At 42.3% G+C, this 27709-nt stretch overlaps 1 protein-coding gene across 2 annotated transcripts in view; it reads left to right on the top strand.

Annotated features, from left to right (window-relative positions):
- Positions 1–27709, top strand: part of PASD1 (PAS domain containing repressor 1) — a 78857-nt gene that overhangs the window by 4770 nt on the left and 46378 nt on the right. For both annotated transcript variants that reach the window (XM_039486822.1, XM_039486820.1), the window contains exon 2: positions 25593–25649. In XM_039486822.1, the coding sequence (XP_039342756.1) occupies positions 25618–25649 (32 nt within the window). In that variant the 5' untranslated portion in view covers positions 25593–25617. The remainder of the gene's footprint in view (positions 1–25592; positions 25650–27709) is intronic.

The raw sequence follows: 27709 nt of genomic DNA, 5'->3' as shown, positions 1-27709 counted from the left end.
GATTGTATCTAGGGACCTACAGAAGTATTAGACGATTGCCAGCTACAAATTATAAATTAACATTCTTCACAGGAACAGTTTTGTCATAGGAATGTTGAATGCATAACCTAAGTCATCTTCCACTAGAAAAAAGAAAGCAGCTTGGGTGAGCCTGAAGCAGAGATTGCAAACTTGATACATTCTCTATTCGTAGAGATTCAAATACGGGAAAATGGCAGCGCAGATGAGGATAATTCTGAGATAGTAAAAGAGGAAGTATGTTAACCAAACCCCATTGAGTTGTTGAAGTGCAATTCTGCCAACACAATTTTATTTAATTTTATAGGCACGTCTGTGGTGCACATCACTGCAGTAACTGAATGTCTCATTAATATTGTGATATAAAACACTGCCAAACATATCTTTCCTTTGCGGGGGCTTGCAGGATTGGTAATGACAGTAGATTACTGGTTTGAATCCAACCACAGTTGCTAGCGGTCCAAAGTCAGTGCTATAGGGTGGCTGTTTGGTGAAGTGTATGTAATGAATCCAGTTCTTAGTGAACAGGTGTCACCAGCGTATAAACTGCCCTTAAAAATAGTACTAGTTGGTCATCTCTGCACACAGGGCAAAAACTGAACAGCCTTCGAGTGTGCTCTACTCCAAAGCCATCACTAAGTGACTTTTCACAAGCTTTAAATTCACCTGGAACTCAGTGCCTACAGCTTCAGATTGTAAGTAATATCTGTATTTGTGTTTATAGTCTGCATCTGACTGTCCTCTGTCTCTAGTTAGGCACCAGACTGGGATTTAGGAGATCTGTTTCCAGCTCTGCTACAGATTCCTTTTATGACCTTGGGCAAGTCACTTAAATTCTCTGTGCCTCAGTTCCCCCATCTGTAAAATGGGAATAGTAATCCTTCCCCCATATCACAAAGGTGTTGCAAAGATACATTCATTAATGTATGTGAGGTGCTCTGATGAATGGTGTGTGTGTGTGTGTGTGTGTGTGTGTGTGTGTGTATAATTTTGTTTACAAACAATCTGAGCTCAGTCAAGGTTTCAAGTATGAAGCAATGTAAGGAATCATATCCACAAAAATGCTGATCTCCTCCCTTGTTGCACCTGCTCTGCCTGTAACACACATACACACTTAAAATAAATGAATGAGGTTTTGTTTGTGCTGAACATTTTCTGGGGCCTGCCCACTGTAATCTCACTTTAAATCATGGCAGTATGTTGCTCATTGCTTTAGGATAATAAAGTTTCAACCATAAATAATACCTTAAAGTATAAACCATTAAAAAAAAAAGTAGATAGTAGCACATACTGCCTTTGAATGTTCTGTGGGTGTGTGAGAGAGAACATGATAAATACAGAATGGATTTTAAAATTAATTCAGATTAACTAGAGTGGGAGGGAGGGATGCATAGGGGGGAGGGACCCCATAGAAGTCAATATGAAAACTCTCATTGACTTAATTCGGGCCAAGATTTCACCCAGTGCTAAAGACAGATACTGGAATCATCTGACCTAGTAACAGCTTCACTAAAAAGTCCTTTTGAAGCATCTCTTAGCTTTAGTCTCTTGAATAATATAGAGTAAACCCACTGCAAGTCAATTTTTATTATGGGGGCAGAGTGTTGTGTGATTGGTCCAGTGTTTGCTTGCCATAGCAAACGTAGTAATTAAGGTTTCAGAGTGGTAGCCGTGTTAGTCTGTATCAGCAAAAAGAACAGGAGTACTTGTGGCACCTTAGAGACTAACAAATTTATTTGAACATAAGCTTTCGTGGGCTAAAACTCACTTCATCGGATATGAAGTGATTTTAGCCCATGAAAGCTTATGCTCAGATAAATTTGTTAGTCTCTAAGATGCCACAAGTACTCTTCGTTCTTTTAATAGTAATTAAGGAGGTCATAATAATTAAGGAGGATCACACCCCATGTTTAGGAAGTATAGGGCTAAACCTGTTTAACCCGTCTCTGATTCTAATATACATTAATGTGATTTACAGTAGATTAAAAATTCACTCTGATCAAGCTGGTTTGAATCAAATCGTACACAGTTAGGGGCTGCAGCATAAAACCAAAGAAGATTTCAGCCCTCTTTTTTGCTTTTTCTGTACACATTAAAGTTTAATACGCATGGTATATTTGTGGTTGCAACTGACGAACTGGAATCAGGGCTATTTTTTCGTTCCCCTTGTAACATAAGGCGGATAGTAAGTGGTGCTAGTGAAACAAACCAAAACGGGATTTCTGCTATCCCTAAACAGATACATTTCATATTTAATCTTAGTTATTGCAGAGGGTTGAGCTTTATTAATAGAGAAGACACTGAGTCAACGTAACCAGTGACTTGTTTTTATTGTCTGTCAGTCATAGCGATAACCTTTGGCAATGGCCTCCCAGCATTATTAGACTTTATGTTTGCATAGGGAGCATATCCACCCTTGGGAGTCACTCCTGGGACAGACAGTTCATGTTGTCATTGATGCTTCTGTGGCCAAGTGCCTTGCCTTATTAGGGCTGTCTCAACTACCTTGCCAGCAATGCCCTTCTGCCATGTACATTGTCAAACCAGACAGTCTCTACACAAAAAATAAATGGACACAGATCAGACGTCAAGAATTATAACATTCAAAAACCAGTAGGAGAACACTTCAATCTCCCTGGACACTCAATTACAGACCTAAATGTCGCAATTCTTCAACAAAAAAACCTTCAAAAACAGACTCCAATGGAAAACTGCGGAACTGGAATTAATTTTCAAACTGGACACCATTAAATTAGGCTGGAATAAAGACTGGGAGTGGATGGGTCATTACACAAACTAAAAACTATTTCCCCATGCTAAATTTTCCCCCTACTGTTACTCACACCTTCTTGTCAACTGTTTGAAATGGGCCATCCTGATTATCACTACAAACGTTTTTTCTCCTGCTGATAATAGCCACCTTACTTGATTTGTCTCGTTAGAGTTGATATGGCAACCCCCATCTCATCATGTTCTCTGTATATATACTGTATTTTCCACTGCATGCATCTGATGAAGTGGATTTTAGCCCACAAAAGCTTATGCCCAAATAAATTTGTTAGTCTCTAAGGTGCCACAAGGACTCATCGTTCTTTTTGCGTATACGGACTAACACGGCTGCCACTCTGAAACCTGTCAACTACTCTTGGAACTTGAGTTATCAGAAGCAAGATCTTCTGAAATCTTCCTCTGGGTCCCATTAGGCTTGAGCTAAAACCTTCAGCTGAGGGACCCCATTGCTTGGGGCAATTTGCAGAATTCAGTGTCAGCTCCTCCTTTCCTTGGTTAAAACATGGGATAAACCTCTTGCATGGGAAGAATCTCAAAAACCAACAACTTCAGGATGGGACAGGGAGCATGAGTTTGCAAGAACCTGAGCAAAGGCCCCTTCAACTTGGTGGCAGAGCTCTCTTGGGCTTCACTGGGAGCAGAATCAGGTCCCAGGTGTAATGAAGTAACATTGTTTAATTTTACCACTAAGCCATTTAGAAATTAGTAATGGGTCTGATCCAGAACTCTGTATATCAGAGACCCCCACACTTTGCGGGAGTTCATATTCACATCAAAATCTGGATCCAGCCTCCCCTGTATGGGCCCATTCGCCATGGAAAATGCAGTTAGAGTTTAAAACGATCTACAGTAGTGAGTTTGTTGTTTGTTTTTGTAGCAGTCTCTTGTGAATAGGAATGTAGAATGGAAGACTAGCACAAAGGGGACAGCCTCTCTGGTTTGATTCTTTTGAATGGAAAGATTTGAATCTATGTGAGATCCAGCTGGAATAGTGTCTGAGCTGAAAGCTGTCCTCCGATGCAGCCTATAATATGCTCATATACTTGAGCCCACAATAAGTGAAATTTTATAAGTATAAAACGTCTTTTTATTTCAAAAGCTGTAGTGTTTGTGGAAACTGCCATGGGATTTTCTGATATAGTCCTGTTTGATTTATTTAACTGAAGAGTTATCAGCAAGTAGCGTAGATAATTAATTTTGCATAGAAGGCAAGAATCTGATGATGCTGTATTATGATGTATTGAAGCCCCTAAGAGACATGAATTTTTCAGTTAATCTCTCTTGGATTATAGCTGAAGTCTCCCCTTTTGTTAAACTGTGCTGTCCATTTCAGTGCTTACCATTCAGACATTTTAAGGTAGATTTTCTTTATTCTTATGTGATTACAGATTCACAAGGAACTTTGTAACAAATGTTTGTTTCATGTCATATACTAATGTATGCAGATGTTTGTACTTGATTCTTTGACCTTGAAGTAAATATTGCACTGATCAGACATATTTTCAAATGGCCGTTGCCAAAAGACTTCTTTTAAATTATCTGATAGTGTCAAAACTTTCAAAACATTGTATTGTATTAGATGTACAGTAGTAGTAAAAGCCGTAAGGCAAATATTTTGTTTTTGTCTTTCGCGTCTTTGGCACAATGTTTAGAAAGTTTAGGGATGAAATCCTGACCCTATTGAAATCAATGGGAGCTTTGCCGTTACAAGGATTTCATGGCTCTGTGTAGTAATGTGTAATGTGGAGCTTGGAATAATTAGTGCAATTACCCTTTTACAAAAAGAAAAAAGTATGTTTTATTTGTATAGTCTTGCAATATATTTACTGTGGAAAAGAGGATTTGGAGGAATTAAATCAGCTTAGCTAAATGTTAGATTCGTCTTTAAAATTTCCAACAGGTCACTGAAATTGAACATTTGATCATAAAATAGTTGTTGTTTTTTTGAGCAAAAACATGGAATTTATTTTTGTGCATTTCCTGACATCAGTTTCAGATTTTCTTAGGCATCATCTCAGTTGGCATTAATGCCCGATTCTGCTCCTAGCCTGGATAATTCCTAGTGGCTTAGATAGAATAGCATTAAGCCCCTGATTTGGGAATTTTGTTGGCACATAGTCCCACTAAGAGAAAAGATGGCACCACTTGCCTGGCTCTAGAACAGGGGTTCTTAAACTGTGGGTCGAGACCCCCAAGTGGGTCATGACTCCGTTTTAATGAGGTCGCCAGGACTGGCATTAGACTTGCTGGGGCCGAAGCTGCAGCCTGAGCCCCACCGCCTGGGGCCGAAGCCGAAGCCCGAGGGCTTCAGCCCTGGGCAGCAGGGCTCAGGTTACAAGCCACCTTCCCAGGACTGAAGCCCTTGGGCTTGGGCTTTCGCTCCCCCGCCTGGGTCAGTGGGGCTTGGGCTTTGGGCCTCCCAACCCAGGGCAGCAAGCTCAGGCTTCGGTCCCCACTCCTGGGGCCGGGTAGTAATTTGTGTTGTCAGAAAGGGGTCGCGATGCAATGGAGTTTGAGAACCGCTGCTCTAGAAGAAAAGTTGTTATTCTACACAAAGGAATCAAACATCTGCAAGATATTAAAAACCTTTCACATTGACAGAAGAAGAATTCTCAACTTGTGGGCCAAATTCTGCTTTATGTTCCCTAGCTTGTAAGGTTAAGAAAATTAATTGACTTATTGTACTATATTTAACATGTATATGCAGTACACTCAAATTGCAGCCCATGATATCATCACCAGAAATGGATATTCTCTCATTGCCTTGCTATTAAGAATGACTGCTCCTAAACCATATTAACATTCCTGTCCAGACTGGATATGGATCAGAGTAGGCTTAAATCATTTTCAGAATGGTTGTGAAATACTTAATCAGTTATTTCCTAAGGGAAATGTGTTTGATTGCATGAATAACTGTAAATATTCCATTCAGCAATTCAGCTACTACAGTAAAGATAAACAATCCACTGAGATTGAAGGGAGCCAGTTACTTGTTCTATGCATGATTTCATATTCACTTTAATGTGAGTGTTGAAATAAGGGGTTTTGATGCTTTTTGGTTTTCTCCTTTTGTGACTGCACTAATTGTAACTAAGGGGCCCACTTTAAATAAACATTAACACAGTTTAATGCTGATGAAAGTTGCCAGATTGAGAGTGTTTTAAGCTGCAGCCCTCTGTTTATCCATAGAGAAGGTACAGCATGGGATAGAGTAATGCCAGTGTCCCTACTCTGCCCAGTATTTCTTAGCCTTAACCTGGGGCTTCAGACTGTTTCTAACTGAGAGACAAACCCATCCATTCCTTGGCCTCTCTGCTGAGATTGCCTATATGGATGCCAGGCTTTTGGGACATGGACATCCGTCCACTAGAAACTGGACCGGCACTCGTTTCAGACAGGCCACCAAATCGTTGGCACGTGGTAACTCCATTCTTTCTTTTTAAGACATGAGCCATATAGGAACAATAATAGATGAGGACCCTGTTTTGCTTTTGTGTTTGCTTTGATCTATTCAGCTGTTCATGTAATTTAAAAACCAAAAAAAGTGTAATGTTACTTTCACGTTAAATCAGGCAGGGTGAAATCCTGGCCCTGCTGAAGGCAATGAGAGTTTTGACTTCAGTGGGGCCACCATTTCTCCTGTCCTGATTCAACATTCTCCTCCTAGAATGTGGTCCATATCCTCAGAAAACAACCTTTGACGTTTCCTTGCAATTTGTGAGAGACATGCTCAAAAACCTTCCAGAAAACGGGAAGAGGGAGGAAGAGGTTATAAGTACAAGTTACTTTCTTCTCTCCAACACTGTGTGAAATCTTGAAGAAACTGGGACTATTAGTTAAAGGTCACAGAGATTTTTAAGTACTGCTGCTGGCTTCATGTTGCCATACAGATTATTGTCAGAGATCTCATTGACCTTGACAGTATTATGGGGTCACATTTTCACAGAAATGAACTCTTTTAGAACCATTTTTGAAGTGCATTCCTAGCCAACCGGTTTCTCCTCACCAGCTGGTTGCAATGTAGATCTCCTCTACCGGCCTAGTTTTATTGAGTTCTTCAGTGCGCTCAGTTTACACTGTCTCAGGACAAAACCTGGTTCCACACAGTTGCCCTTTGGTTGGAAACTCTCCTTTAAGTGAAAACCGGTGCCGTCGGTTGTTCATGTCCACCCCAGCTGTGAGTGTGGGACTTCTGCACCTTCAAAGGTGGGATTTGGCTGTAAAAATAAAGTGTCATGCCGTCAATTAGGCCCTTGCTAGCATTAGTGTTCTTCTTGGGGGTAAGGATTTATTTCAATTTTTGTACACAATGGGGCCCTGATTCTGACTGAGGCTCGTTAGCACTATGGTAATAGAGATATTAAATAATAGAAATAATAACTTTTTAAAAATGTGCCTATCGAGAGCTCTGGGTTCATGTGCAATTATGATAAAAGCTATAGACAGCTCTTAAAACCAGTGTCCCCAAAAACAAGTTTCCCCAAACTTACCAGATTTCTACCACGCACACCAGTAAAGCTCTCCCACCGCTTGCTGAGCTTTACTCATCCCTTCCTCTCATCCCCTGACAAATCCCCAAATATCATGCAGATATTTAGCGGGTGCCCTTTTTTTTTCACTTTGTAAGCAAATGCATTGGCAGAAACAAGAGTTGTTAGGACATGACAGGGAAAGCATTAGGAACAATACCGCGCCTACTTTCTTATTTCCCTGTGCATACTTGCTGGTGGGAACTGCCTCTTTGTGGGCACAGTAGTGTAGAAAAGTATGTGTGTCACATTCAGACAGAGCAACATCCAGCAGCTCTCATTCCTGGAGCACTAAGACCCCAAGTTCAGTGGGAAGGGGGTGTTTGCAATTACAGGAGTGATCTGGGAAGCAGAGAGCCTTCCAGCCCCTCCATGCACATTGTAGAGCTAAGCTCTGTAGCATCCATTTCCAGAGACGAGCATTAGGGGTTTTCTGGCCTGGCGGGGGGAATAGCAGGGGAGATGGCCAATAACTCTTCAGGGTCAAAACTCTGCACCAGAGAGGTGCATTGGGCCACAGTCATTTATAGCACATTGCTGGGCTGGTACCCAATGCTCAGGGTCTAACTGATCACCATATTTGGGGTCAGGGAGGAATTTTCCCCTGAGTCAGATTGGCTGAGAAACTGGGAGTTATTTTGCCTTCCTCTGCTGCATGGGACACGGGTCACTTGCAGGTTTAAACTAGTGTAAATGGTGGATTCTCTGTAGCTTGATTTGAGGACTTCAGTAATTCAGCCAGAGGTTAGTGGCCTATTACAGGTGTGGGTGAGGTTCTGTGGCCTGCAATGAGCAAGCAGTCAGACTAGCTGATAATGATGGTCCCTTCTGAGCTTAAAGTCTATGTATATACCAGATGTATCACCAGGGTAGTGGGGAATAATTCCCCTCTCTCTTAGCCCCCAGGTAGTTTTCTATCCCAAGCCTTTTTTTTACTTAGGTTTTGTATAGGTGGGGCACATATTTTCCAGTCTTATACAGTTAAAAAAAAAATCAGAATCCCAATCGTGAAACTGACATTCCGTGTGTGCTGAGTCATATATTTTGGTTATTTGAGATAATTATCCATCTAGCCATTGCAAGTGAACTGCGGGGGGTGGGAGGGAGATGTGTGTGCATAACTTAAACATGGCAGATTAAGACCTTGGGTATTTGTATGTAATATTTGCAACAATAGTGACCTCCTACGAAAGAGCTACACTGCATGGACGTGCCACTAGCTTCAACACAACAAAGCTGCAGAGATATTAAGACATAGAAATGTTGATCTTTTATCTTCTCTTTTCCACCTTCTGAAAGAAAGTTTGGCTTTCTCCCTTGCCTTCTAACAAATCTGCACCGTATCTCCAGTATAGACTTGTGTTATTTTGTAGAATGCTGCAAGTTATTATATTAACTGTTTAAAAATTCGAAGGTTTTGAACACAAATGACCGTCTCTGCAAAGATTAGTTGCAAACTGGCATGTTTAAACAAAGACAGAATTCTTCAATGCAATGGTGCAAAAAAAAGTGCATCAGAAGTTAGGGTACTTTTTTTTAGAAAGAAACCTATCAACAACATTAGCAGTTCCAAGTATATAACTAGCAGCATTTCATCTTGCAGAATTTTGTAAGCTTCATTGGGTCAAATCTATCCCTGAGGTAACTTCAGTGGACTTACATCAGGGATGGATTTGGGCCAACATCTCTTTCGGTTCTTGAGTCTTCTAGAATTATGTGACCCACATATTACAGACGAGTATTATTTTGTCCAAGATGTATTCACTTACTATATTTATCATATGTCTTATTCATAGTAAACAAGAGAAGACATCTGTGGAGAAGGTCTGGTAGCCACAGAAAAATATTTTTCATCATATTCATTAACTTGTGTCATTGTTAACTGTTCTGGGCTCAGAGTGCTATTCTCTAAGGAGGCTGAATGCAAAGGCATATATTTTATCCTTGGGACTCCTTGCAATCATACAATATATTTATAATGCAGTGGAAGTAAAAAATCTGTTTCATGTGGCTTTGGATGGAAAATTGCCACTTCATGACAACTGCAGGCAATTATGGAAATTCTGAGTAATGGGGATGAGTTTTCTTACAATAATGCTCCAGTCCAATGCTTAATCATACATTTGAAACAAGTGGGCTTGGAATTTATGAAAAATGTTTACTTATTCAGATGTAAGGCACAGGCCAAGAAATAACTTGATCGGGTTAGTCAAGTTTGAATAGAAGCAGCAGTAAATAGAATCAAGTGAATGAGAACTAATGTACTAGAAACGCATCTTCCGCTTGCAGTTGTGGTGCTCAATCCTGTGAGATGCTGACATCCTCAGCTCCCTTTTTTGAGGGGACTCAGCACTTTGCAGCATCAGGACCACAATTTCCATAACTCAACTCAGGTTCCGTCTTAACTTCTTCTCTTTTCTTGCAACAGAAAAGTTGAATTTTTTTTATGTCTCTTCCTCCTCGAAAGGATTTTCACACGTACAGGGAAATGTTGAGGTTTTTTCTTAGCTTTAAGATTGCAGAGATGGCAGCACTAAGGTCAGTGGGGCGTGAACATGAGCTCTGCAGGAGAACAGATGTGAGCAGATCATTTAAGGATTGCAGCAGTAGCTCCCAGAGCCAAATGAGGGTAAGGCAAATTTTGAAATGTCAAAGCTTTATTTAAATTCTTTTTTGATTTATATGCACATTATACCTGTAATGCTCCAGAGTCAAACATACCAAGGAGATAGAGATGTTGCTTATACTTGAACTAGGGCGCATAAAGGCAGATCTATAGAATGAAGTCAGTTAGCTTAGCTGCTTTGAGTCCTTTGATATTCATTTAATGGCTAAGTAGATAAAAGTATCAGAGGGGGAGCCGTGTTAGTCTGGATCTGTAAAAGCAGCAAAGAATCCTGTGGCACCTTATAGACTAACAGACGTTTTGCAGCATGAGCTTTCGTGTGCATCCGACGAAGTGGGTATTCACCCACGAAAGCTCATGCTGCAAAACGTCTGTTAGTCTATAAGGTGCCACAGGATTCTTTGCTGCTTTTAAGTAGATAAAATTCAGAGTCTCACATGTGAGCGTATTTAGAGTTTTAACTACCAAAGCTCTTTATAATTCTCCCACAGCTCTTTCTCCCAGGGCAGTTGAACAGTTCTGCAGCACCCAGTGCCATTCCACCTGGGTTGCACATGCATCCTGAACCTGATTTCTCATTTGCTGTAGCTGTGAACCAGAGATTCTGGTTTCCATTCTGTTTAGAGAGAGGGCTGAGCTGTGGAGTGCTAAATATGAGATCCCCAAAATTCAGGTGGCATTTGGATTTGTGGTTCAGGCTCAAGTCAAGAAGTTTAGATCTGAATCAGGAGCTGAACTTCCTTCAGGTTCCGAGAGGGTTTCATCCATCATGAGTCTGGTTTCGGCCCATCTCTGATCCTGTTGTGATGATGATGCCTTTTTAGACTAGCTTCCTGATGTTGCTCTGAGTTTCAGAAAGTCCAGTTTGGTGACAGACTGAGTGAGCACTCAAAATCAGGCCACTTCTGAAAAATTTCAGCAATTACTCTCTATGCTGAGTTTCCTTCTCAGTTAAAAATCACTTATTTACAGGGATATATGTTTAAGGAACATTTATGTCTATGGTTTACTATCTGAAGAAGCTTGTTTTAGGAGAGGCAGGATTATCCAAGAATGTGGGTTCAATCTTTAACACAGAAACCGACTTGCTGTGTGACCCTGGGCAAGTAACTTAGGTCACAACTTTGAGTTCACCAATTTTGGTTGCTGTGAGTGCACAGCCCTTCTGAAAAATCGGCTCAGGTTTTGTGTGCTTGGGCAACCATAAACAGAAGCAGGCTTTTAATGTCTCAAACTCAGCTTCCAAAAATAGCAGGATAGCAAGAAGTGGACAGTTTTGAAACTATTGGCCTCAGTTTCCTCACCTCTATAATGGGATAATCTTATCTCCTTATTGCCTGGGGGTGGGGGAAGGAGGATTTGTAGGGCTTAGCTGGTGTCTATAAAGTACTCCGATGCCCTCTGATGGAAAGCAATGGGGAAGTGAAAATTATTATTTCATCAGTTTATAGTGAGCCTATCACAAAGCGTGTAAGCATTGTACAACAGAAACTAAAGTACAGGGTGTCACATCATGGAACAAAACTCCAGGAGCTCCAATACCTAGGCTGGCAAAGCAAAGGAATCTGGTGCAGCAGGAAGCAGAATGGGACCCCCAAGACTCAATGTCCAGACTAATCCAAAATAATAGTCTAAGGGAATATAAGGATGCAAAGCAAGGAAGGAGCCTAGAGTAGGTCAGGAATAGATCGGTTGAAAAACCGGCATTGTTCTGAACGCAGCCGTCTAGGGACTCGGCAAACTTCCTTCAGGAAGGAATTCCATTGTCACGGAACCTCTTCTGACTTGCACCTTTGCAATGGCCGCCTGGCTGGGGAATCGATTGGCTGTGGTGGTTCACATGTAGCCTTTACAGAGGGCTCAGGCACATTCGTGGGGTAGTGTGGAGGAGCAGGGGGATAAGTTGCACAAGCACTGCCTGTGCCATACCTGTTCTGTGAATAAATGGAAGACATGGCATTTCAGACTGGCAATCCACTACTCTATGAAAATCACTACGGCCCTGATCCTGCGAGCTGCTTGGTGGGACCAGATCCCGTGCCCACGCAGAAATCTCATTGAAGATGCTGCAGGTGGCAGAGCAGTTTGTAGGACTGGGGCCTACATTTTCTCAGGGCTTGGTCCTGCATGCTTTGCTCACTCATAGCCCCCTTGTTTTGGTGGGCAAGGCATGGATTGTGTTTTTTTTTAATAATAAGTTCACATCAGCTCTGTTATTGGAAACCTCAAGCACAACGCAGTAAACACAAAGCATGTTTGCTCATATCATCAGCAACGTCATCCTCCAACGTCTGAAATATATTTTATGCCCACAGTCAAGAAAAAAAAGAAAGAAATTGTACAAATAAAACATACTTTTTAATAGGCATAGCATATAAAGAAAGAGGGCCTGCCAAGGACATTAATGCCAGTGTTGCATTTTTAGATTGATGGAGTAATTAAAACATGAAATAAAAATATATGCAAAATATATTTACCATCTCATGTCATGCACCTTATGCCTTTGAAAAACTGCCCCTATATTTAGCATAGATAAATAGGTCTGTCTGTGTCCTGTGTGTTACAAGAAGGAAACTACATAGCTGATCAGGAATCTGTTATAACAGCAGGGTTAGGATCCATTAAATAACAATTCCCCGAATGTAACAAAAATCTGATTATACAGGAAATAAAGAGGCTTTGAGGATTTTATGTATTTATATCTGATTTGTTTAGAAGTGTCTCTTCGGTTGTAGATTGGGTGCAACTCGTGTTGCTGATGACTTGTTCTCTGGCCTTTAGCCTTACACAATGGGTATGTGGGCATCTGGTATGATTACATACCTAATTGCGCTTTATTGTTGAATGGTGAGGAACAGCACAAGATCTAAAAATAGGGTCTGCATGGGACTTGAGTGGTGCATAGATATTGTGCTGGGTCTCTGCACAAGGGTGAATTCCATCTGTAGTCAATCAGGTAAGGGCGAGTTACAAGAAATGTTGTTCAGCACATCAGGACCGCACGTCAGAAGGGGAACCTTGCCGTGTAGACAAAAGTATAGAGGAGGCTTAAAAAACAACCCAACCCAAGAGACCGGCACAAAAAAAAAGATTTATAGAAGACAAGCCACCTCTCTCGTTTTAATGGGAATAATACGCAGTATCTGCACAGTCTGTTTCATAAATGAGTTTTCCAGCTGCCTCCAGCACCTTTAAGAGGTTACAACCAGTGATCACTAAAAAGAGAGCACATTGTGTCAGAGGGCAGAGAGGAGTATCTGACAGTGCTGCAAGCCTGACGTAGGAGGAGATAACACTACTGACTTAGTTGTGAAAGTTGGTTTCCTTTAGAAATGAACGCAGCTCCCAGCTGCTTTGTTATTCTAGCATGTTAAGAGTAGTCTGAGCTAGCAAACTGGGAGAGAGAGACTTTAAAAATATAGATATACATGTTACATTCTTGGACCCCAATAAATATGAAAAACCGAGGGTTGGAATCAGTGGAAATATATCCTGAAATTTCATCAAGATAATTATAAGCATAATTTGGCCTAGTGCATCAATATCTTTGTCTTTATTCAGTTTAGTTGAGCCACTTTTCACTGCTAATTATTTGCTGTGTTAACCCTTTGCCGCTGTTAGTTTTGTGTTTTGCCAGCTCAGCTAATGTGACAGCGGAGTGCTCCAGCGCACAACAGAAAGCCACATTTTTATCATATTCACATAGTAGGAATGGTTATTGGATTTGTGCGGTCAGTAGGTCAGCCGTGTAGGAGTCCTCCGTGAACGTCACCAGCACTGCGGCTGGTAGAAATTGTGCTGAATATTTCTCTTTCCAAATTGCCCTGCATTAAAAAAAATCTAGTTTTGCACAATGGGGTCACTGTTTAAGCAAATCCAAATTGTTACAAACAGTAGATATTTTGTGGGACATTTTGTAGAACATCCTATTTAAGAAGAATTCTACTCATTACATTTTCTATGTTGTTTTTCTCTTTTTTTTAATATACCGTTGGAAACATTTGTATGAAAACCCACATGCCCCAGTTCTCTCTAAAGGATATAAAGAATTTCCTATACCTCAGAGAAAATTCTGTGAACCATTCCATGTAAGGAAGAAAGCTGTTTGTATACTGCTTATTTTCTGAGGACATTTGTATGACAGCCACCTGTTTCTGCTTTCACTTTAATGGAGTTACGTCTGGTTTACACAAGTGTAAATTAGAAGAGAATCAGGTCCAACTTCTTTATTGCATGATAATTTATTTACTCTTGATGCTAGTTTTCAGCCTGGCTTTGTAATGCTCCATTACTGATATCATGGTATGCTACAGAGGAAATAATTGTGTCACTATTATAATATCTGTTGGGAAATGGGCCTCAGGAGTAGGTGAACTCTGAGGCAACCAAGATTTTGTTTCATACAGAACGTCGTCTGAAAAGATATAAGCAGATTTATTTCTTACGTGTTCCCGACTGAGGGCTCGGGAGTGGGGAAGGGTTGTGTTATTAATCTTGGGAAGAGATTAATAAAATGGTTTGGCTCTACTAGTGTTACCTTGAGGCCAGGGTTGCCTCTTCCTGCCGGAGATGATGGGTCAGGTTCTCTGCTGAGAGAACTATAGCAGCAGGGAATTTGGTCTGTGTATCAGGCGGGTCAAGATAAGTATAATTAGTAGAACTCTGTGGAATGCACTCAGCCAGCAGGCACCACAGTGGTCATGTTTGGCGAAAGCATGAGAGCAAAGGTAGGTTGCAGAGGCAGCATTGCCTAGTGGATAGAACACTGAACTGGCACTCAGAAGACCTGGACGCCATTCCCATCTCTGCCACTGGATTGTCGGGTAACCTTGGGCAAGTCACTTCCCCTCTCAGTGCCCCAGTTTCCCCCCATATCCCTGAGGAGACACTGAAACACTCTGAAAGCCTCTAGAACCATTCAGCATCCTGCCTGATTGCAAGAATGCAGCAAAGAGATGGAACAGCTTGTCATCAGTCCCAACTATTTGTTATTTTTCCCCATCCAAGCTCAGGCTTTGGTTAGGGATCTGGAACTTGGCTGTCATTACCCGTCCAAGAATCAAGATGCGGAGACTCAATTTCCTGTTGAAGTGCTGCCTTTGGAGAAGTGGCTGTTTGTTAATGGTGCCGGTGCCATTATCACCTGATAGTGCAACACAGATATATCATCTCACTGTCGGTCAGAGTGGCCTCCAGTGAACTGAGGAGCTCATCTAAGAGGCGGGGGTGGCAGTACAGTTTGCACACGTTTCCATCCTGTGACAGTATACGCCAGTAGAATTACAGTATGGTTTTGTGCTACTCTAGGAGTTTGAATCAGCAGTTTTTCCCCCTGACACATTTTCAGAATTTTAGGAAGGTATTAGACAAATTGATAGAACTGAAAAATAAATACCAGAAACCCTGGAAATACTTGAAATGATTGCTCCACTATTGGAGCTCTACCAAGGCTTAGTAAATGAGTGTAGCAAAACAAGGTTGTCCAGTTGTTTTCCCCAGGATCTAAAGTCCCCCAGAACTCAATGCTCATCTAATCTTTTCTTTTCAAGTGTGTCTATTAGTATTTCTAGTCTCTTTTTTCTTTTTATTGTCAGACAACAGCATATACTGGGGGAAAAAAATCACAGTTGTATGTCTCCGTATCTTTCATTTCAATTCTGTTTTGAAACACTGTGTTCCAAAACAGCCTTTGATTGTTTTGTCTGATCCATTTTCTTTGGTCACCTCTTAGAAGCCACTTCAGAGTGTTATTGTCATAATGAATGTAGCCAGAAAGCTGTCACAGGTAACAAGTTAAATTTAAATCCTGATCAACCAGGGAAGAGGAGCAACAGTTCCAATTACCCCAGTTATGAGAAACTGACGACAGTACAGAATCAGAACTCTTATTATTTGTTTTTCTTGCAACGTGAATTTTGCATAGGTATTCGTTCCCCTGCCCCATACAGTCCTATTCATACTATTTCTGATTGAAATAGCTCCATTGATGACATACAACTGAATACCGACGCCACAGGTTAGATTGATGTTAGACCCCACAGAATAGAGTGAGCAGGACATCAGCTGCTTTTTTAGTGGGGTATCTGTCTCAGTCATCCTGGAATGGAGCTAGATGAAGAAGGCAGATACCCAGGAAAAGGAGGAGAGGAGAACACGCAGAAAGAGAGTGAACCAAGAAGAAAGTGGGAGAGACCACTGGCGGGAGGAGGGCAGTTCAGAGACAAGAGCTAATGGGAACAGAGAGAGAACACCATAGGAAGGGGCAGTACTGTGGAATTTGCTAATAAAAATGGTTTTACAAAATGTCAATAAGAGGAAAAAAGAGACACGGAGGACAGGAATAGTGGAGAAAACAATAGCTGGAAATGAAAGGAAAGATACAGGGAAGCCGAAGGAGAGAATGAAATAATGATTAATTAAGAAAGTTGGTGCCTCTGTGCTCCATTTCATTTGGATTAGTGGCGTTCATTTTAATCCTACATTTTTTTTGCCTGGCATTTCAATGTATCTCTCTGGAAGGCATCCCACAGTTCTGTTGGGGCCAAAAGGAGAGGCACTGGGGTAATGTTTCTGAGGAGACTTGTGTCAAATTGCTGCTTACTGTTGGTTATGGTGCTAGGTTAGTGGGCCATGTGCTTTTTGGAATTGTGTGTCTCAGTGATGGGTGAATGTCTTTCGGAATGCCAGCCCTCATAGTGAAAAGAGAGAGAGAGAGAGAGTCCTGCCCCTGCTGCTGCCCGATGTAGGGAGATCTCCACTTTGGCCAGCCCTAGAAGACTTCTGTGATTGGCAAGAGGCCGGTTACAGCTGCAAGGATCTGCAAATGGCAGGCAGCCGATTTTAAAGCTCCAACATGTCAACTCCGTAGTGATGACTACTTTTTGTGCTAAACTACCATAGAGATGATGAAGCACTGTTTGTTTTTTAAATGTCGTTGACATTCACACGGCATAATTGAATCTGTAACATTTTACTGAAAAAGTTAAATTCAGCCTTTTATAAATTAAATCAGTTGTTTAGTTGTCAACCACAGTCATTCCCTCCTGTTGCCTCAAGAAGAATGAAACATATAAAACCTCGTGCTGGAGAATGCCACCAACTCTCTTATTTATTGTAGCACCGCACTGTGCTAGAAAGCTCTGCACCCGGAATTTGAGGGCAAGCTCACAAAATACATTATTTACATGTTTGCTGTGTTGTAGCTGCGTTGGTCCCAGGATACTAGAGAGACGAGGTGGGTGAGGACCTGAAGAACTGCTCTGAGTAAGCTCAAAAGCTTGTCTCTTTCACCAACAGAATTTGTCCAATACCAGATATTACCTTGCCCACCTTGTCATTCTATTATTCACATGGGCACATTGTACTAAATGAAATCTCTTCCTCCAGTGTGTATTTGAGAATGCTAATGCTTCTCTAACCTCCCAAATACTACCTAAGGCCCTGATCCCGCAAAGGCTTACATAGGAGCTTAGCCTTACACACTGTGACTAGTGCCATTGAAGTCAAGGAACTACTCACAATGCATATGATTAATTTTTGCAGGATTGGGCCCTAAGGTAGACTTTATCATGAGGTCAGTGAAACTAACTCAAGTCTGTTCCGATGTTGGACTCTGGGGCCGTCAAGCCCTTGCAGCACACAGGAACAGACCAAATGGCCAATGATTGCTACGGCCGACCGTTCAGCTAAGCGTTGAAGAAGAATAGAACTAATCAGGTGCTTAAAATTAAGCACATGCATAAGCATTTGGAGGCTCAGGGCGTAAAATCCGAAGCAGAAGATGTTTGTAGGGACATCCTTGTTTGACCTAGTGTTCCATTAACAGGAAACAGTAATTTTCAAGTTGATGTTATACTTTGCCCTTGTGGGTTATATTAATTGCTGATTTGCAGTAGACAAGTAAATATACAGTTCTGCAGTCAAAGGCCCACAGATCCAGATGTCTCCTGAATTCAGACATGCAGAGATGGTTTTTTACTGCTGCGAAGCAAAGAGATGTTCTTCATTTTTTGGGCAGGGTGGGGAGGATTTTGCCAGAATATTGCCAGTAGCATGAAACAGCATTTCAACTATTCATTGAGTTACTGAGTCCCTTTATCCTATTAAGACTGTCATACCCCATATCCCTTTTTGTAACCCTTGACATTACTTTAAACACTCTGAAGACTGATGGATCTGAAATGCAATTTACCCTTAAAAATGCTATGTCTGTTTTTTAAACTCTCCTGCTGATATTGAGGAGAGCCGACTCGGGCAGGGTGACCTTCTTCCCCTCTGAGGACTGCAAGACTGATCAAATCCACATTTCTCTGCTGGGTAGCTTACCAGCACATACCTTGGATTGGGAAAAATAACAAATAGTTGGGACTGATAACAAGCTGTTCCATCTCTTTGCTGCATTCTTGCAATCAGGCAGAATATGGTTCTAGAACCTTTCGGAGTGTTTCAGGAGAGGCTATTCAGTTGGCCATCAACAAATCTTGATTCCTCTGACTATTAATACAGTTAAAGTAAAAGATTTCAGAGTGTTAGTCTGTATCAGCAAAACCAATGAGGAGTCCTTGTGACACCTTAGAGACTAACACATTTATTTGGGCATAAGCTTTCATGGGCTAGAACCCACTTCATCTGATGCATGAAGTGGAAAATACAGGAGCAGGTATAAATACATGAAAGGATGAGAGTTGCCTTACCAAGTGGGAGGTCAGTCTAACAAGACAATTCACTTAACAGCAGGATACCAAGGGAGGAAAGGTAACTTTTGAAGTGGTAATGAGAGTGGCCCATTTCAGACAGTTGACAAGAAGGTGTGAGTAACAGTAGGGGGAAATTAGTATTGGGGAAAATAGGTTTAGGTTTTGTAATGACCCAATCACTCCCAGTCTTTATTCAGGCCTAATCTGATGGTGTCCAATTTGCAAATTAATTCCAGTTCTGCAGTTTCACGTTGGAGTCTGTTTTTGAAGTTTTTTTGTTGAAGAATTGCCATTTTTAGGTCTGTAATTGAATGACCAGAGAGATTGAAGTGCTCTCCGACTGGTTTTTGAATGTTATGATTCCTGATGTCAGATTTGTGTCCATTTATTCTTTTGCGTAGAGACTGTCTGGTTTGTTGTTCTATCTGTAATTATTTAAAACACGCTTATATGCAAACCTACTGCTGCTAGTCTTCCACCATTAAGAGTGTCCACAACCCCTATGACACTATTCTTCAGTATTCTGAGTACTATATTTAGCTCCATCTTACAACAAGACAAAGAGCACTTAGGACTAAATGTAGCTCTGAAGTGCTTAATCCAGTTAAGAATATTTTGTCTTTAAGTGAACCCTTGATGGTAGGTCTTTTTACAGCTCACCATTCTGCTGCATCATGCAAAAAGCTTTTGTGTGTGTCAGTTAACATTCATTCTTCCAGAGCCTTTACTGTTAAGACATTTGTATTGATTTTTAGACTCTTATTTTCTTTCGCCATTTGCTGTCCAAGTCTCTTGTTGATTCAAACGATCTCTCACCATCGTTGACTGTATCCCATAAGGATAAGCACATGGAGCCTAATTCTGCAGACCCTTGGCACTTGTATAGTCATTTATGCGTGTGCAAGGTGATATACAAACCTAACTTGATAGATTTGTCACCTCCACTTTGGATCGGAGTGCATGATTCCTAATTCAGGCTTGATAGGTGTTAACAGACAGTTACATAAAGTATCTGTGGGTAGAGCACTGCACTTGGACCGGGAATGCTGGGAATGGGTGACAGGGGATGGATCACTTGATGTTTCCCTGTTCTGTTCATTCTCTCTGGGGCACCTGGCATTGGCCACTGTCAGAAGGCAGGATACTGGGCTAGACGGACCTTTTGGTCTGATCTGGTACAGCGATTCTTATGTTCTTATAACTCAGGAGAAGTGGGGTCTATTCTCTGCCACTGGCCTGCTGGATAACCTTGGGCAAGTAATCTCTCACCCTGTGCCTCAGTTTCCCCATCTGTAACATGGGGATAATGATACCCATCTCCTTTTTAACGTGCATTGAGATCTACTGATGAAAAGTGCTATGTAGGAGCTAGTTATTGTTGCTGATTAAGAAGATTCTCTTTACTCAGCTGTTAAGGCTGATGAGGAAGATGGCCACCTGTAAAGGCTGATGAAAACATCTCCACAGAGATAACTGACATTGCAGAGAATGGCATTCACTTGCTTATCAACACTATAGTTAAAAGTTATGGTCAGACGTCCTTATAATCCTTTGGTTTGATTCTTGACTTGGGAAAATTCTCCATTTTGGCTGAATTTTTCTATTTGTGGTCTCAGCCCAAAGTTACATTTTTTGGAAATTTTGAGTAAAATCCACCACCCCCCTATTCCGACCCCGGTTTTTTGTCCCCCAAAGTTATTCAAAGGGAATAAAAACTTTTCTCGCTATTAAAAATAATATTCACGTATAGCTCCAAAATGCTTGAACTTGAGAATATCTGGGTGGCTCAGATTTCCGGAGGACTAGGCTCTAAGCCACTTTGCAAAAATAAAATGAATGGAGATATAAGCAATTTCAGCTAAGAGTAGAAGTACAGTACTATTTATAGATCAGCGGGAGAACGTAACTACATCGTGGCCTCATTCTCCTCTCATGCCAGGATAAATCAGGAATCATTCCATTGAAGTAAAAGCAGTTACATTGGTGTAAAGATGATGTAAGCGAAGATAAGGAGTGTCAGACCCATAGTACTGATGTTTGTTATGTAGGTGGTGCTTTCAGCTGCAGTTTCACTGTTGTTTCATCATAAACATATGAGATGCATAAAGTTTTGTCTGTGTGAATCTGGAAGTACGTGTTCCCAACTGGAAATAGGAATGAAACTAGCCTTCATAAAATTATTAAAGCACTTCATACTGAAAGAACACCACATAAGCCTTGAATGGTTTTCTCGTAATTTCCTATTCTTCAGGAGGTCTTTGAGTCCTCTTGAGATGTAGCCACAATATTACAAGTTCACTGAGCTAAATTCTCAGTGCAAACCTAGTGACATAAGTGAATTTGGCACTAATGAACTTCAACTTGGCCTATTGCCTCAATGTACTCATAGACATCCCCCCCCCCCATTCAATGCATGCCCACAATATCTTAATATCATTGGCTTTCTGTCTGTGTCACTCATGGTATTCAGCAGCGGCCCCATATTTTCAATCCCCAAATCTTTCTCGTCTGCTCTTCTCAAGGTACTTGCTTTACACCCGCCTAGAGCAGCAGCCATATCAGCGCTCGGACCAGCCTCCTAGTTGTGTCTCTTTCTCGTCAAAATGCTTTTAATTAATACGAACCATAAACAAACTGTTTGTTTTTTCACATACCCAACATATAGGCATCGTCATTCATTCACCTTCCTTTTTTGCCAATTTATACTGAATTGGTAATGTCAGGAGCTTGTTACTGCGTCTCAAATCAATTCTCCAGGCTCAGTGATAATAAGAAAAACAGAAACAACCATGAGGCTATTGCACAGAGCTGTCAATTTGAACAGCATGGCTGGATTCAATATTCTTTACATTTGGTAAACCAGCAAATGATCATTGTTGTTGATGATGACCCTGAAATTATCGAGAGTTCAGCTGTACTCATGGGTGGGGGTTTTTTTCATGAGAACATGTGTCCTTTGGAAACAAGAAAAGTCTCAGCTCCTAGTACTCCAGAGATATTAGTGCTCTTGTTGTGGGGGCGATCAGTGCGCTCGCAGAAAGAAGAGAGAATATGACAAAATTGGGTAATTGAGAAATGATGTGCCTTGCAGATGGACAATGAGATGATGTGGAGAAAAGAAAAGGGACTTGGAGAATTAAAGTAATTAAAATCTTTGACTTAAAAGGGAGCTCAAAGAGCTCATTAGCCTTTATCTCAAAAGCAATTGGAGAGGTGATAATAATGTAAAAGGAATAGAAAGTAGTACTGGAGGGGTCCAATTCCATCTTTGGATGATTATTTATGGCTTGCATTGACTTCAGTGGAAGATGAACATCGAGATCCGAGGGTAGAGTTTTGGCCGGAAGAATGAGTATAGCAGATATACTCAGAGTCGTGACTCTGTCACAAGAACACACCATAAACTGTCTTGGACTTCACTGTTTTGGTGCAACTTTTTCCCATCCTGTGGGTCAGACAGTTTTGCTAAAAACCAGTCCAAATAGATTCCTGAAGAACCCCGGCCCATGACGTCTGGGGAGCGCCTTTTCAGTCCCCTCTCCTTCCTGCCTCCCACATCCTCTTATACAGTTACAAATACTGATGTGTCTCTGGCCAGTAAGAGAAGGAGAAATCCTTTTTCAGGGTCTGTGTTTATGCTGTTTTACTGGTCAACAGCTAGGAAGCAACTGTCCCCTTTTTACACGTCCAAACTCTCCTGGAACCCACATGGGAGCCAGAGAAGGACCAAGAGCTCCTGTGCTGATTCCAACTCACCTTTGCAATAATTTACCTGAGCTGTAGTCATGTTGCCTCGGTAGAAAAGAGAGATTCATCGGAAGCACTGACTTCCATAAAAAATCTATTGAAACATAGAAAGAAAAGAAAAAGATGAATGAGGCCAAATATTGATTGATTTACATGAAAGGATTCATTGTGCAACCCACACAACTCCTTGGTGTGGTGTTCTGTCGCAACAAGACCATTTAGAGAGAGAGATTAATGAGTCTGCTCTACAGCCTTTGCTAACAGCCAACTGGCTTTTAGCGTGCAGTCGAGGCTCATGCACCAAGGTCCCGGGTGCAAGCCTCCCTGCCGACAACCAGAGTCTGTCGGTGTTACAAGTGGGCACTTGTAACACCATCAGACCCCAGTCGTCAACAGGCGGGATTGAGCTTGGGACCTCCGAACAGGGGCGGCTCTAGAAATTCCACCGCCCCAAGCAGGGCAGCACGCTGCGCTGCTCGCGCCGCCCTTCCCCGGTCCCGCGGCCGGGGCAGAAGTGCCTGCGGACCGTCCCGTGGTCCCGCGGCTCCAGTGGAGCATCCGCAGGCACGCCTGCGGGAGCTCCGTCCGAGCCGCGGGACCAGCGCACCCGCCGCAGTCATGCCTGCGGGAGCTCGAGCGGAGCCGCGGGAAGAGGGGACCCTCCGCAGTCATGCCTGCGGCAGGTCCGCTCGTCCCGGGGCTCCGGTGGACCTCCCTCAGGCATGACTGCAGAAGGTCCGCCGGAGCCAAATGCCACCCTGCCAGGACAATGCTGCCCCACGCGCCTGCTTGGCGCGCTAGGGTCTGGAGCCGGCCCTGCCTCCGAAGCTTAGTGCATGAGCCTCGTCTGCATGAGCTAAAGCCAACTGACTGTTAGCTAAGGCTGCAGAACAGACTCATTAATCTCTCTCTAAGTGGTCTCAGTACATGGGACAGAGCACCACACCCAGGAGGTGTGTGGGTTACAATTGCATATAAGTTAATGGTTGAAAGAAAATGGCATAGTAATACTATTACACAATCAGGAAACACAGAGAAAATGCACGAATTAAAAACTTGGAGCGTGTGTGTGTGCATGTGTGTGTGCATGTGTGTGTGCATGTGTGTGTGCATGCGCACGCTAATGCAAGTGTAATTCCATTAAAAATAGTGGGCAAAGGGAAGATCAGTGGTGTCCAAATCCAAGAAATGCTATTGCAAGAGGAGATGTAGCTGGATGTACAGATAAAAGTATATTGTAATCTAACATGGTGCTAAACTCTGCAGTGCTTCACTTCCCTTCAAGCCTGATCCAAAGCCCTTTGGCGCCCATGGAATGACTCTAAATAGCCCAAAGTGAGTGTTTCATGAGCCCAAGTGGCCCATGAGGTTGTATGGAACAAACAGGCCAAGTTCTGCACTGCCTTCCACTCAGAGTAACAGGGCTTAGTGGAGTTGCATGTGGTGTAAATCAGCCCAGAACATGGCCCAAAATCTTTAGCTCCTTGAGGCTTTGCTGAGCTTTGACAGCTTAACAGAGAGCATATTCTTAAGTAAGTGTAATAGAGTTTTTTCAGCTTTTAGTAGCTGTTGCTTGCTAGTCTTAGTACAGTTGTGGGTTAATTAAAAATTGTTCTCCCTGTAAGGATTAATTTTGCCCATCTCTATTTACACAGTGATAAGAAGCGCTTACCTTCCCCCGTCATTCTGCATTGACGAATCTGAGGAATAGAGCAGGTTATTATGCGCTCAGATCTGGAACCCCGCCCTTCCTTTGATGCGCCCTCATCTTTTGGGAAGACGTGAATCCTTCAGTTCATTTCCTGTGCCCAGTTCGCCCCTTGCGGTGGGGGGTATTCCTGGTCAGGAGAGAGGAGGCTCAGCAGAGTTGGAAAACCTCCGGTTTGCCTTTAATTTAGGCAGCATCTTTTGAAAAACCAGCCATGCGCTTTTCCTGTCAGCTGTGGACAGCTCTATTTCATGCAACTTTTATAGCTATTAAGTCATTTGGGGTTGGAGCTGGCATGCAGCAGCAGGGGAAAATATTTGGATCTGTACAATCAAGAATGTTCCTGGGGCACTGGGTGTGTTGCCAGGGGCTTGCCAGTGAAAGTGCTCGTTAGCACTGTGGACTCTGATTGGCTGCTAAAGTTAATGACAGGCATAGATTCCAGTCAATTTGGGGACTGGTTTTGGAGCTCTCTTCGGCGGGCTGTGACCTGGCAAGGCTGGCTCTGGGAGATTAAGGGTGTGGAATGATTGTGGCTGGGTTGTCTGCCCCTGCCCGTTTGACAGATCTGGAACATGACTGGATCTGGATTGGCCAATCTGAGTCACAGAAAGCAAATTGCCAGTTAAGAAGTTACCCTTGTTGTGTTCAATTTTCCATCACTTCATTGGAATCAAGAGCAGAGTGCTCTTGAGGGGAGTTATCATTCACTGTTGCCCTTACTTGTGCAGTGAAAGAACTTCGAATAAAATAAAGACTGCAGCCCAGATTCACCTCAGATGGTGCAGAGAGGTACTAGTTTCACTTCCCTGCACCCCAGGAGGCTGCTGAGGTGCATTGAAATCAGTGCATTGAAATCAGTGCATTGAAATCAGTGCAAGTGTTTGCATTTACTCAATGGCCTTTGAATCCTTTGGCAGGCTTCATCATGTCCTATTGCTGCCTAATGCTGCTCCCTTCATGGACAACACTGGCTCCATATTGCCCTCTCCCATCCTTCCGCTGCAAGGGAGGTTTCCACCACTGCAGTTCCATCCTGGTGGATTTACCAGCAACAGGAACTTGTGCTAGCACGGACTGGCACAGACCCTACAGTGAAACTGGCTCTCATTTTTTAAGTTTGCAAAATATACGTTTATTGATTTGCCCCCAGGCGCCTTGCACTCAGATAAACATGCAAGTCGCTGGGCAGAATTTGCCCTATAGCGTGTTTTATCATTTTTCCATTGCACAAGAGTATTACTGTATATTTTGAGCTGATATCCAAACACCACTTCTAAATGCTGAATATACAGTGTAAAAAGAAAAGCACCATAAAGTATGGGAGGGTGGGGAAAGGGAAGAGAGAAACTAAATGATTATCCTGGATTTTAATTGTTTTGGGCATTGGAGTCAAGGATTCTGACTTGTCAACATCAGTGTAATTGGACAGTGTTTCCCGGGTGTTAAAGGAGGTAAACCCTGCTTTTTCCTTCCAGAACCCTGTGTTGTGTAAACGAGCTGATGGATGAAGATGAGAAGGACAGGGCAAAGAGGTATGGATGGACGTGCAGAGCACTGGAAGGGGTGTGCGTTAAATCTCTCTCGTATGTGGAAATGTAACAAGATTTGCCTGCATTGTGACTGGAATGCTTTCTGTGGGTTTCAAAGGCAAAAATCCCATTGAGTTCACTGGAGCAAGATTGCATTCTTTATATGTCAGAGTTGGCGCAGGGACAAATACGCAGCCTTTTTCATCACCCAGTGGTGCCGCTGACGCCCAAGAAAAGGCTAATCAGCTCTCAGGGATTGCTAGGTTACATCGTCTTGCCCTTGGGATCATTGATCATCCAGTCCCTGTTTGTTATGATGATTCAGTGCTCCTGGTTGGGGTTTTCACTGGTTGGGTTCAAGTATCTTGTTGGAGGATGATTTCTCTGTGAAGCTTAGAGGAGGTTCCAGCTTAATCCTGGGTGTGAATTCATCTCTCTTAATAAAACTATTACCTGTCTAATTGGTCTTTGGACTTTCACTCCAAATACAAATGGGCCTGAATGAAAACACTGAGCCTGAGACACACACAATCCCCCAAATCTGGTGTGGGGTGTTTGCTTTCGAATCTGAACCTAGGTGGGCTTTCTATAAAATACCCATTCCAGATCCCACGAGCAGGAGCACTTGTTGACATGAATAAATTTGTCAAAGATTTTCATTGCAACTAGTGCTGTCAGTGTCCGCCTGCTGCAAAGTAAGGTCATTTGTGATACTAGCATGGAAAGGAACCTTATGGAAGAAATTGCACATGGGCATGCTCCCTGTTTTACTATTGATTTAACAAAGGGGAAAACTTTACTGAAACCTTCTTAACCATTATTAAGGCAGGTTGGAAGTTGGTGTGCGGTTTCTTTGTGCATCATGTTTCTACTCAGTTCAGATTTTCAGACTATTGCATGGCCTCAGTTTTGTGCAGTTTTTTGACAGCCAAGTATTTCTGGGCACAAAACTTGTGTATGCATGTTATACTTGTATGCAGAAACAGGGGCGGCTCTAGGATTTCCGCCACCCCAAGCAGGGCGGAACACCGTGGGGGGTGTTCGGGCGGTCGCCGGTCCCGCGGCTCCAGTGGACCTCCTGCAGACATGCCTGCGGATGCTCCACCGGAGCCACGGGACTAGCGGACCCTCTGCAGGCACGCCTGCGGGAGATCTACTGGATCCGCCTGCCGCCCTCCCGCGGGACGCCGCCCCAAGCGCGCGCTTGGCGCGCTGGGGTCTAGAGCCAGCCCTGTGCAGAAAGCAGGAAATAGGTATCTCACCCATTTGGGCACACACAATGCAAAAAACCAGTCATGAAGAAACTACTCAGAAAACGATGAGCATACACAGTCGTGACTGCAATTTCAGAGGCCAGGTGAAGAGCCCTTTGAAAATAATGCATCTATTGGAACTGAGTGACATTTTTCACATGAACGTTTTTTGTCAGTGGAAAGTACAGATTGGTGACATCAAAATGTTTTGTAAATTCATGTCAATTTCATGGAATTGTTTCAGTCAAAAATTTGGAGAAAGTGAAACATTTCAATTTTTCAGTTTGAAATTACTTTTCAAAATTTCCTTTGATTTTATTTTAAAAAACAATTAATTTTTATTTTTATGTTAAAAAAGGTCAAAATTGAAATGACACATTTTGATTTTGTCACAACAAAAATGTTACGTTTTTTCCAACTTTTCGATTTGCTGAAAAATTGAAACAATTGTTGGTTTAACCCAAAGCAATATTTAAAATATTTCTTTTAAATTGGCAGCAAACCAAAAAAAAAAAAAAAACAACATAGCTCGAGCATATACCAAATGACCACCTCTTTTCAAAAAACTCCACTCAAAACCAACCAACCAAAACCCTGCCTAAGTAGATAAACATATTCACTCCAAAGAATATCAGTGGTTTTTCTAACCTCCAGATGTTCCTTCTTCTTTGTGAGCTTGATTCTGCTGTGAGATGCTGAGCACTCTGGCCCCCGTCCAGCAAAGTTCTCAAGCACATGCTTAGCTTTAAGCATAGGAGTAGACCCATTGAAGCCAATAGGACTGTTCATGTGCTTTAAATTAAGCGTGTG

The sequence above is a fragment of the Mauremys reevesii genome, linkage group 9, assembly GCF_016161935.1.
Source record: "Mauremys reevesii isolate NIE-2019 linkage group 9, ASM1616193v1, whole genome shotgun sequence".
In the NCBI taxonomy this organism is placed as follows: domain Eukaryota; kingdom Metazoa; phylum Chordata; order Testudines; family Geoemydidae; genus Mauremys; species Mauremys reevesii.
The sequence above is the reverse complement of the archived record's forward strand: the minus strand, read 5'-3'. Positions and strand labels throughout refer to the sequence as shown.